This window comes from Clytia hemisphaerica, unplaced genomic scaffold, assembly GCF_902728285.1.
Source record: "Clytia hemisphaerica strain Z4C2 unplaced genomic scaffold, Clytia hemisphaerica genome assembly, whole genome shotgun sequence".
In the NCBI taxonomy this organism is placed as follows: Eukaryota; Metazoa; Cnidaria; class Hydrozoa; order Leptothecata; family Clytiidae; genus Clytia; species Clytia hemisphaerica.
This window is the reverse complement of record NW_027104374.1, coordinates 626,423-638,865: the sequence shown is the minus strand read 5'-3', so window position 1 is coordinate 638,865 and position 12,443 is coordinate 626,423. Positions and strand designations below refer to the sequence as shown.

The following is a 12,443-nucleotide window of genomic DNA, read 5'->3' as shown; positions in this document are numbered from 1 at the left end:
AATGAAATAATTTTGAAAAAACGGCACATCATACATGGTATTGCGTTTATGTTGGCTCCAAATTGCAAATCTTATTGGAACCGTGCAAGATGCGTTGTGGATAAGTGCCTCGCGTTTTCTTTTTAAACTGTATCTGGTTGGAATTTCCTCGATTACTGAATCAGCTAAAATCAGAATATCTCTCCACATTGACAAAATCTCTAACTGTTTGGTCGATTGCTTTGTTGATTGTTTGGTAATGGAGGTTGACTCCTGAATTAAATCTTTGACTCTGTTAAACGATAATGGGGCTGAAGAAAGCTCTACTGTTGAATGGTCACCAAGCTTCAAGTATAGTCGAAGGGATTGCCGATTTCATTGTATTGAGCAATTTTTACTGGTTGGTCAGTTAACTTGGCTTTTTTCATCGCTGGATGTTATTCCGTATTGTGAGAAACGACTGATTTAGGATTTTTCTCCATCATGTAGTCTTGCTCTGAAGTGTTCTGATTTAAAGTCTATTTCAAATTAGCTGGCAGTGTTTTTTCAAACATCAATAACTTTTGATAGAGTTCAAATTAATTAGCGGTTTTGTGCTCGTTAAAAAGATAATCCGGAAAAATTTTAAAAATGGAAAAACGAAGATGAAAAATGAAAATCAACTTCTTGTAGAATAATGCTATGACCTTCTTTTTTGTATCAGAAACTCTTCAATCTTAGAACGTCATAAATGCGAAAAAATATTTTTTAAATATTCATTCAATCAAAAAATACAGCTTAGAAATTTGCCTACGTATAATACATATAATACCTGTCATATGCTCATTTCCCTTAAACACGTGCGCTGAGAGCATGAAAAGCCATTTCCACCGTCAATTCATATCCATTTATATTTCGTGCATCATACTGTATTGAGTATGAACAAATTCTTGATTAAATTGACCTTAGAACCATTGTATTTTATAATACCATCAAAATTTTTATTAAAAAGTGTCAATTTCAATGATAAAATGGTAAAGATAAGTGTCATTATTTTTCTAGCTCTACGAATTTTTTATCCCTTTATACAATAAGCATCACTTGCAGTATACACCCCCTGTCTCACAGCCCCGGTGGAATATTTTCCTCAGTGGGGATAAAATTCCTATTGATATTCCGGCTAGTTCTCCATGTATCTTGCCTCCTATTAGATTAAGGAGATAATCTTTTTTATATATTTTTCTAATTCCCCATATTCCCGTATTCCCTTTCTCCCCATATTCCCATATTACCCTAGGAAAACGAAAGAAATTAATTCAAAAAGGGGTGATTCGTGAGAAAAAAGTACACACAAAAATTTACCCACTTAAGGTAGCTTTTATAGCGGTATATCTCCCTCTTCAGGCTGAAGCTGTAGCGTCAGGATGAGATTGAATAAACAATAACGCCGTGTTTGTAACACTGTTCAGTGTATTAATTTATTGATGTGTAGTAATGTAGTGTTCAAACTGAAAATAAAAATTGAAAAATACTAAGTCTAATGAATGAAAATAAAATAATCTAACTTAGGTACAAAAGGATGTAAGTCTATGAGAACAAAAGTAGAAGTAGAAAACAGCAAATGTATAAATGAATGATTGAAGTACTAATATAATGTAAAAGAAAATCTAACTTAACTTAACTTAGGTGCCACAAATAGAGACAGAGAAAAGAAACAAAAAACTCACCAGCTGGCCTGAGGTAGAATGCTGTAAGCAGGCAGCAGAACACAGGGTGTGTCAAGACTAACACCAACTGTGTGAAAATGAAAATTGAATGTGCTTGTATATGTGAGTAACTAAAGAGACTATTGATTGATTTCATTTGATTTGAGTTGACATCATGTCAGAGGAGGTCTTCACTCCTTGAAGTCTCTGTTGAAGTGAGGTCTGAGTGATGATGTGGCATTTATAGGCAGATCAAAAAGTCTAATTTACAGACCAAAATAAATTATGAGAAAAATTGAAATAAATTATAACAAAAGGAAATGCATATCAAATTGACATAAAATTAATGAATAAAATACTGACCAAATGCTTATCAAACACAGAAAAATGCAGAATAACCAAAATGGTGGGAAAAGTGAAATAAAATGCAGACCAAACAAAAACAAACAAAATGGCTGCACACTGAAAAAGGTGAGAGTGTTTGATTGACCAAAAATGGATTAAAACTAAGGTTTATGCCTTAACACTCCCCCAACAGAATGAAAAATAAGATTTTTTTTTTTTTTTTTTTTTTGATATATTAGAAAATTTTAATTTTTTGAGTTATCCAATTGTTTCATCAAATCTATTTCATCCACACCACGTATCAAAACCAACGAGCGAACTGATCGATGGGTCTCACGTTTGACTTTCTCGGTTGAATTTTGATACTGCACAATAACATCCCGAATCTTTCCGTCACGTCCTTTATTGATGCTCTTAACGATTCCAAATTGATAGTTTGCGGATAGGCTCGACTCCTGCTTGGTGAAAAGAACGATGTCTCCTGGCTTGATGTCATTGTCGTTTTTGAACCACTTTGGCTGATCCATTAATGCTGGTACGTGTGAAGTGAGCCAACATTCAAACCACGAGTCAAAGATCTTTTTGTTGGTTCGTAGAATCTTGTCGGTGTCATTTGTGACTGTTAAGGGCTCTGACGGTGAGCGGTCGTTGTTGCGGCCGAGGAGTAGGCGGTTCGGGGTGATCAGATCTGACATCTCGAACTCCTTGAAGTTGCCAACGGCCAATGGCAGATTGTTGATTGAGTTCGAGATTGTTGATGCCAGTGTCTCCCAATGAAGAATGGACAAACGTTGATTTCCGGCAGTTTTATCGATCGACTTCTTGATCTCCTGAATCTTTCTTTCTACACGTCCGTTGACATTATGTCCACCAACAGGACATGTCTCAAAATCGATATTCATTTTTGAATGAAGGTGTTGTTGTAGGTCGACGAAGTTAAGTTGCATTGTTTCACAACCCTTTACGAGCTGACTTCCTTCATCAACGAGAAGCTTTTTCGGGTAACCAACCTCACAGGCTAGTCGTGTAAATGCTTGCAGAAATGACGTTGTGTTGTAGCTGTCCATGACTTTGATTTTGACAGCTGTGGTTGTAGCGCAGCAGAAAACGAGTAGCCAGATCTTCACAGTGGTGCGCTTGTGATGTTCTGAATAGGACTGAAATGGTCCAGCAAGATCAGTCTGGGCGACAAAGAAGGCAGGGGCAATCTTTAGGTTGTCTTCTGAGAGTGGTCCCATTATGACTTGGAATTTCCTTTTTAATAGATAACGACATCGAGGACAAGAGGAGCGAACTTGTTTTACGAGTGATCTTCCTTCAAGTATGTAGCAGGTTTGAAGCACATAGCGCCAAGTGGTTTCGATGCCAGAATGGATTGCTGTAGGATGATTCCAGTGAACTTCTTGTACAATTGAATATGCCAAAGGTGAATTTTTGTCGATAATTGGCACACAGAAGGTTAACGCAGTTAGGTCCTTCATGATGGCGGTAGCTTTTCCAATAGCGGTGATCTGATCGGTTGGGAGGATTCTTCCAGTATAAAAAAGGATTCCATCCTTTTCTTCAGATATTTTGTTGTACTTCGTTTTGTTGGTGAATTGTTTGACTTCAGAGGTTGCCTTTTTGAAGTAGTAGGATTTGGCTCGTTCAATATCCGCATCATTTAGGAGTAGGTGTCTTTCCTTGGTAGAAGCTGAGGGATTTGGTTTGTGAAATTTTTTGAAGCTATTGATGAATTTAAGTACGTAAGCCATCACTCTGATTACATGGTTGAAATTTCTCCAATTGGGGTCGATCAAATAATTTGAGTATTTGTAGTGATTTGAAACGGCTTCTGGAATCATTGACTTGGTTGAGGATATGTAGCATTCGATACCTTCCTTGTGTACTTCTTCTCTTGACTCTTTCTTAAGATGTTGTTTCTCTTGCGCTGTCAGTGAGATGTCAGTAGTAGTCTTGGCTGGGAAGTCCGAAGGGTTGCTTCTCATCCATTCATATCCGTTGATCCACTTTGAATGTTGGTCGACATCTTGGATGGCTGTGCATCTTCTAGTGCCCAAGTCTGCAATCATGTCCTCTGATCTGACATATTTCCATTGGGATGTGTCTGTAAATCTGTGGACTTCAGATACTCTGTTTCTTGTCCATTGCTTTAAATTCAGGTGAAGGTTACAAATCCAATAGAGACTGATCTGAGAATCTGTAAATTTGATGCTCGACTTGTGTTTATCCTTCAGGGCTTGTTTGATTGTATGACCAGAGTGTGCATTGATCATCGCTGCATATAGCTCTGCACGTGGTTGAGTGTATTCATCTGAAATGAGTTTGGATCTACCAAAGATGAATTGACAGGAGAATGATCCATCCTTCTTCTTGAATCGAACATATATAGCGACACAAATGAGGCTTTTGCTTGCATCCCCAAAGTCAAGCGTCTGAATGTCCAAACTTGCAGCATCTTCTGGTACAACGGCTCTTTGATACTTGATTTGTTTGATTTCATTCATCATATCGAAATGGTCAAGCCAAATGGTCCGGATGTTATCGGGAAGAGCATCATCCCAATCCAATTTCCGAGTGACAAGGTCGTGAAGATCTAGTTTCATGGTGGCAACAATCGGTGTGATTAAACCAGTGATGTCGTAGAGTTCAGCTACCTTGGCCACGCATTGTCGTCGAGTTAGGTTCTCAGGTACCGTAGATACAAGTGTTGGTTTGCGACCTCGTGATTTTTTGGCGAAGTTGAGTTCTTGCACATCGAGAGAGATTTGATCTTTGAGTGGAAACCACTTGAGTCCAGCCACTCCAACCGATTGACCATCAGCAGATAGAGACTCTTGAGGAGGTCTTGATGAAAATGTGAAGCCTTTGAGGCCGAAGCCACCGTGATTGACAGCAACTTCTAGATCGTCTGCTATTGATTGGACTTCTGTCATGCCTGATGAACCTGACAAACAATCGTCCACGTACACATCTTCGGAAACAATCTTGTGGACGGTAGGATATCGGTCCTTGAGGATTCGGGCTGTCTCTCGCAATCCTCTCTCCGCTTGGTTGCCGCTTGACTTGATTCCATAAATGAGTGTTTTTATGACCTTCTCTTCTGGGGGCTGTGAAGGGTCCAGTGAGTCTTGCCAGAGATATCGTTGGAGTCCCCAGTGACATTGGTCCAATTTGATGGAGTTATACATTTTTTGTACATCAGTGTGGAATACCACAGAGTGGCACCTCCACCGCACAAATATATCAACCAATCGATTCATACTGTTGCGTCCTTTTGCCAAGATGTCATTCAGAGAGAATCCTGTGTCGGTGGGCATTGAGGCGTCGAATACCACTCTGCATGGCGTTGACACCGAACTCTCCTTCCAAACGGCACGCCATGGTATGAAATTCTGGTAAGGTGATTCTTTGAGGATTTGTTGAGATTCTGTTGATAGATTTTTGACGTAATCTACATATCCAAGCTTCTGAAGTTTTTGTTCCGAATGGAGGATGTCTTCTCTATCTTTGGTGTTCTTTGCGAGGCGATGAACTTGTTGGTTGTAGACCTTCAGTGCGATATGTCGATTTGGTTGCAAACGGTGTGTTGGGTCAGCCATCAGTGGGAGGGTGGCAATTGATTGGTGATTTTGTACATCGACTGTGACGGAATCATTTATGATCTGCTGCTCTGTTTCCTCCTTGATGCTCATGATTTCGTTTGGTTGGTTGCGACACGTCTCACATCCTCTACAATTAACACAGCGAAATGACCATTCGCTGCCAGCACGTTCCGCTTCATTGAATGTGATGAGCTTCTGAACATCAACATCATCGTCTTCGTCAAGTGTGTTGTTGCTAGTGACGTCACCGATGGTTGCAGAATATCCGAGCATGCGCACATCTGGGTTGACTTGATAGCCATTTCGAAAGAGAGCCAATTGATTGGAGATGAAGTGTGTGGAGAGGTGACTTGAGCCAACATTGTTGAAGACCTCATGAGGTCCTCCGATGACACCAGTGGAACCGTCTGCGTTGATGAATTGAGATCGGTATATCGTCAGTCCAGATGGAAGTTGGAAGATGGGTTCTGGGAAGTATCGCTGATATCTGATGCCCACCATAAAATCGACGTCTCCTCCAATGGATTTAGGAACGGAAGGAAGAAATTGAAGTTTATTACCTTCTTTCAAGTATTGAGTCTTGATGTCCTCGTAGACCCTTCCTTGGAGTGGGTAGCTTGGAAAAGTCTCGGTTATGCGATCCATGCAAGGTCCAGTCATCATGGCATTAACTCCGTGGCTGAGAGGAATGGAGATGGTGTATACTCCGTGAGATGTGATATTGACTGATCCACCAACACCACCCATTGAGATGTCCCCAGAGAATTGCTTGATTGCGTTGGATCCAAGATGCCTGACTGCCTCGAAGCGACTGATAAAATCGCTGCAGCCAGAGTCGTAAAAGATGGTGTACGTTCGTTTGTTGATTTGGATGGACTGCAGCATGAAGATAGCACTGTTGGAGTCGTCTGTTGGAGTTGAATGGCTTGATTTGAATGAAGTGTGGAAGATCTTTATATCCTTGGAATACGTAGGGACTGGGAGTCTTCTGATGCATCGGCTCTTATAGTGTTCGAGCACGTCTTTGTTGGTCTGGTCAAACTTGTGATCGTCACATACCAGTACATGTTTCTTCGTGATTTCGGAGTTGTGAGCCGGATTCTTGCAGATAAAGTCTCGTTGACATTTTCCTTCGGCGTGTTTGCCTCTATCCATTTGTGCTCCGGGATAAAGGCATTGATAACAGAGTCCATTGTCTTGGAGGAACTTGAAACGTTGGCTGGTTGTCATGTCGACAAACTTCTTGCATGAGAAATACTGAATTAACTTTGTACCTCTCGGACCATTGGATTTGATATGATTGGTTGCGCCACAGATGAAGCATATTGGCTCTTGGTGTTGTTGGTGTTGGGGTTTTCCATCTGACGAGCCATAGTAAGTTGACGAACCAGACTTCCTCTTGTCTTTCTCCTTGTCATTGGTTGAGTTGGATGTCTTGGTATTCGACTGGATGACAGTGACTTGTTGCTGTACCTTGATTTCTTTCTCCAGAAATTCAATCATCTGTTTCCATTTGTATTTTCCCTCTCTTGGACTTTCGCAGGTCAATGTCAGCCATCTCATCATTCGACTTTGACCAAGTTTGTTCGACAGGTGGGTTAGGGCGTCACCATAGTATAACTCGTTCTCGATGTTGTGGTCGGATGCTAGATGCATTAAGTCCCGCATGACGTTGATGACCTTGCTTAACGATTCAGTGATTTTGATGGAGTCCTTGTGCTTCAAGTCAATGGAATTGAGTTTGGACAGCTTGTTGGAAAGGAGCAGACGTCTGTCACCAAACGCATCTTTGAGTCTTGTCCAGATATCTTGGATGTCGGTCACGTTCTTGACAAGCTCCAGGGCATGTTTTCCGAGATGATTGTTTTTCAGTAAGTCAGACTGGTACGATTTTGGAATGTCTGAGAACAGTTTATTGAACTCCGAGTTGAAGGTGTAAATGTCAATGTGCGAGTCATAGCCTGTGAACGTAGGCAATTTGATATTGAGCTGACTCTTTTTAAAGTTATCAAGTTTATCAAGTTCTCTGGTTTTGATTTCCTCTTGAAGACTGCTCTGGTATGACAATCGAAGCTCTAACAACATGTCGTAATCCTTCTTCAGGCTGGCAAACTTGTCTGGTTTGATGTTGAGATCGAGGAGTTCCTTCATCTTTAGAGATAAACTGTTGAATTCTGTGCTGACGGACGATAGATCTTTCTTACGTTGCTTGAGGTCTTCATTGGTGCACTTTCCAGCAATGAACGTGATGGTGGTCTTCAAGTGCTTCATTGACTGAGTGAGATCGTCTATGGCAAACTCTGACTTGTGCTCTTGTGTGGCTTGAGATGTAGCAGAAATGGCGATGTTATATTTTGTGAGACATTTCACATATTCACTGACTTTTGATGTAATTAATGTCAATTGTTTACTATAACTTTGCTCATAAACACCATCTTGATCTTGAAGATGAAAACGAAGTTCTCTATGTTTCTCTCTGAACTGGTTACGAAGTGTCTCAATTTTGGTAGCACACGATTTGATGAGTTCTGGCGACTCTTTGATGTCATCTGGTGCATAGTCTTGGATGATGTCAAGTATCTGATCCTCAAGACCTGAGGCTGAGAACAAAATGATTTTGATTTCTGTCTCTGCCATTGAGCGAATTGAAGTGTCGGACGAGATGAATTGAGGTGTCGGACGACGGACGAATTGAGGTGTCGGACGACGGACGAATTGAAGTGTCGGACGACGGACGGATTGAAGTGTCGGACGACGGATGAATTGAAGTGTCGGACGACTGATGAATTGAAGTGTCGGACGACGGACGAGTTGAGGTGTCGGACGACGGACGAATTGAGGTGTCGGACGACGGATGAATTGAAGTGTCGGACGACGGATGAATTGAAGTGTCGGACGACGGACGAATTGAGGTGTCGGACGACGGACGAATTGAGGTGTCGGACGACGGACGAATTGAGGTGTCGGACGACGGACAAATTGAGGTGTCGGATGACGGACGAATTGAGGTGTCGGACGACGGACGAATTGAAGTGTCGGACGACGGATGAATTGAAGTGTCGGACGACGGATGAGTTGAGGTGTCGGACAACGGACGAATTAAAGTGTCGGACGACGGATGAATTGAAGTGTCGGACAACGGACGAATTAAAGTGTCGGACGACGGATGAATTGAAGTGTCGGACGACGGACGAGTTGAAGTGTCGGACGACGGATGAGCGATAACCTTTTCTCCGGTTGATGCAAGGATGCGATAGTCAATACGATCTTTCTTCCTCGTGTTCATTGACCGCGCCCACAAACAGCAGTGATGTTGATTGAACGGTTCTGTTTGAATGTAGCGTCAGGATGAGATTGAATAAACAATAACGCCGTGTTTGTAACACTGTTCAGTGTATTAATTTATTGATGTGTAGTAATGTAGTGTTCAAACTGAAAATAAAAATTGAAAAATACTAAGTCTAATGAATGAAAATAAAATAATCTAACTTAGGTACAAAAGGATGTAAGTCTATGAGAACAAAAGTAGAAGTAGAAAACAGCAAATGTATAAATGAATGATTGAAGTACTAATATAATGTAAAAGAAAATCTAACTTAACTTAACTTAGGTGCCACAAATAGAGACAGAGAAAAGAAACAAAAAACTCACCAGCTGGCCTGAGGTAGAATGCTGTAAGCAGGCAGCAGAACACAGGGTGTGTCAAGACTAACACCAACTGTGTGAAAATGAAAATTGAATGTGCTTGTATATGTGAGTAACTAAAGAGACTATTGATTGATTTCATTTGATTTGAGTTGACATCATGTCAGAGGAGGTCTTCACTCCTTGAAGTCTCTGTTGAAGTGAGGTCTGAGTGATGATGTGGCATTTATAGGCAGATCAAAAAGTCTAATTTACAGACCAAAATAAATTATGAGAAAAATTGAAATAAATTATAACAAAAGGAAATGCATATCAAATTGACATAAAATTAATGAATAAAATACTGACCAAATGCTTATCAAACACAGAAAAATGCAGAATAACCAGAATGGTGGGAAAAGTGGAATAAAATGCAGACCAAACAAAAACAAACAAAATGGCTGCACACTGAAAAAGGTGAGAGTGTTTGATTGACCAAAAATGGATTAAAACTAAGGTTTATGCCTTAACAGAAGCGCTTTTAAATTTTCAAATTTCTTCAAACGAGAAGAAAAGATACTCGTAGGAATTCTTATCCAATTCCATTATTCTCGAGTCAACTTCCACGGCGGTGCACAGCTGTTCTTTAATTTTGAAATATTCACCCCATAGCATCGCTGAAGCAAAATTTCTATCCAAATCATCAAAATCTGTTTTCATTTGTCGACTAAGATGAAATATAAGAGCTTCCAGAAAAAAATGAAGCAAGGATGGCAGCTTTGTGTTGCTAAAGCTTTCTCCTATGTAGAACCCATATTCATAAGATGTAGTACCGGCAAGTGTTGATGTCAGTGACATAGGTGTGCGCTTTCTTCTTTTTGCTTTTGGCTTTTCGGATGGTTTTTTGTTTCCACAATTATGGCATCTACACTTTAAAGAACATTCCACCTGATTCTTTAGGCATGTGCAACGCATGTTTTGGAAACAGCATACAGCTTTGCTTTCAATCAAATGACTTCCACACTTACAAGATACAGGTTCTAGCACTTCCCTAATCTAATAGGCAAGATACATTAAGAAGAAGCCAATATTCCAATTGGGATAGATATTCTATTGTTTCAAGGTTAAAAATATCCAATGGGGATGGTTTTGGGGTGTAATTTTTTAACATTGAATTTCGAATGTGGATGAAATCAAAGTCAGTTTCCCAAGGGTATTTTCCCAGCGGTGGCCAAATTTTTGCCAAATTATCAGCGGGGCTGAGGTCCCAGTGGGTCTGTGACCCAGGGCTGTCAGTATGATTTGTCCAATTTCGAGGGTAATTTTTTTCCGGCCGAAAATGACGGAAATATGCCGGAAATTACCGTTTTTGCAGATTTTCATTGGATTTTTTTCCTTTTGTATTTGGAAAAAATCGAAAAATTAACTAGCAGGGGGGACGTTTATTTGGCTATGATTTAAAAATGTCCTTTAAAATAAATATCGATAACTACCATTTAGATGCTAGGTTTACCTTTATCAAACTTAGTTATATATTTACATACACTTCTATTGATATTTATTTACATAGATGCCAATAAAATTTATTGTAATAATATTTCAAAACAATATATTTCTATCGTATTTTATCTATCAAAATAAAAAAAGGCAACACGAAAATGTTTTGTTCTTTATTCATATCTGGTCTGATATTTTGAATTGTGAATTAAGATAGGGACCAAAATTTTGAGCATAGATTTGAAATCAGCGGTGTTTAAAAAAGTTTTGAGACATAACTTTTGAACCAAAAGAAAAAATCTTTATCGTTAGATCATGGTCTTTCACTTTTGAGAAAGACTTGAATGCCTTTAAGCCTTTGATATTCGTTACAATGACAGCAGTAAAAAATAGTTTTAGAATCTGAAAAATATAAGTTGTGAATTGCCTTTTCGGCTCGTACACTTTTTTTTATAAGAACCAGTAAAATTTTGCTGAGCCTGTTCTTATTTTTTTTGGCACTTTGAGTCTCTTAATAGTTCTAATCATATTCTTTTATTTACAGGGTGTAACTAAGGTATTTTAGGCGTTATACACAGTTTTTACTACTTTAACCCCTAAATTGCTTGAAATTGAGTACATGTTTTTTTTTTTATAAGCATAACGCTTATAAGCATATGAAGGCTCAGATTTGCAGAATTCCTAAGCATAACATGAGCATATATGTCAGCCTAAAATATTTTTCAAGTGGTAATTTTTATGTTTTTGTTTCGTTTTTAACTGGTTTGGTAGAGATCAAGTAAAAAATAAGACATTCCACGGCTAGCTACATTCCACTGCTCCCAAAATCTGAACAAATTTTTTACAAAATTTCTGAAATTTCATTAAAAAACTTTGCTCGGGGTGAATCATAGAGCATAATTCTTAAGCATATAATAAGCATAAACTATGCTTGGATGCTTTGAGAACTTAAGCATACACGAGCCTGACCAAGGGGCGTACACTTGCTTATAAAAAAAAAACATGTAATTTCAGGCTCATCAACAAGCATTGTACTTAAATTCTTCTTATTTTTGGCGATTTTGAGTCTCATTGTTCTTATAAAAAAAGGAGTATTGCAATGGTAAGATTCAAACCATTTTTTGCACTCTACAACACCATTTCAATTTAGCTTAATCAATTCCTAACGTTCTCGGGGCATTTTCTTCTGCATCTCTTGAACTTTGGCTTGTAATTTCCAAACAGGCTCATCAGAGTTCATAGTTTCTTTCAAAGAATCAAATATCAGTTGATTGCGCTTCTCAATCTTTGATAGAGCTTCTGGTGTAACCTTGTCAGGCGGGAGTCTCTGTAAAAGAAAATACATATAGTAGGGTTAAAGTGGTTTAAAACAGTTATATATATAGCTATAAAAATTATTATTGGAAAGTTATGCAACTCAACATACATACATATAATAGATAGAAACTCGTCAAAATGCAAAGACTGCAAAATGATTCTCGGACTTCTTAGGGCTAAGATGTAAAAAAATATACTTACTCTGATCATATCATCTTTCGAAGGTGAAATGGACTGCATCAAAAAATGAAATCCAACAGTTAAAGCCCCTCCAGCGACCAAAACTACAGCTACTTTGGACGACGACATTTTGACAATGGGGCTATGCTAACAAGCACCCTTTTCAAGTCAAAACAAATTCTATCTAGCCCGTGATTCAAATCTAACTTAG

At 39.1% G+C, this 12,443-nt stretch overlaps 1 protein-coding gene and 1 long non-coding RNA gene across 2 annotated transcripts; both read right to left on the bottom strand.

Moving 5' to 3' along the window:
- Window positions 1–1,341: 1,341 nt before the first annotated feature.
- On the bottom strand, window positions 1,342–8,264 carry LOC136818791 (uncharacterized). Its single transcript, XM_067075028.1, has 2 exons — window positions 1,686–8,264; window positions 1,342–1,466 (listed from the first exon to the last, which is right to left on the bottom strand). The coding sequence occupies exon 1, from the start codon at window positions 8,249–8,251 to the stop codon at window positions 2,255–2,257; it is 5,997 nt and encodes a 1,998-aa protein (XP_066931129.1). The 5' UTR covers window positions 8,252–8,264; the 3' UTR covers window positions 1,342–1,466; window positions 1,686–2,254.
- A 3,059-nt stretch (window positions 8,265–11,323) lies between these two features.
- On the bottom strand, window positions 11,324–12,370 carry LOC136818792 (uncharacterized). Its single transcript, XR_010848360.1, has 2 exons — window positions 12,254–12,370; window positions 11,324–12,062 (listed from the first exon to the last, which is right to left on the bottom strand). It is a non-coding gene; the product is annotated as an uncharacterized lncRNA (long non-coding RNA).
- Between the last annotated feature and the right edge of the window lie 73 nt (window positions 12,371–12,443).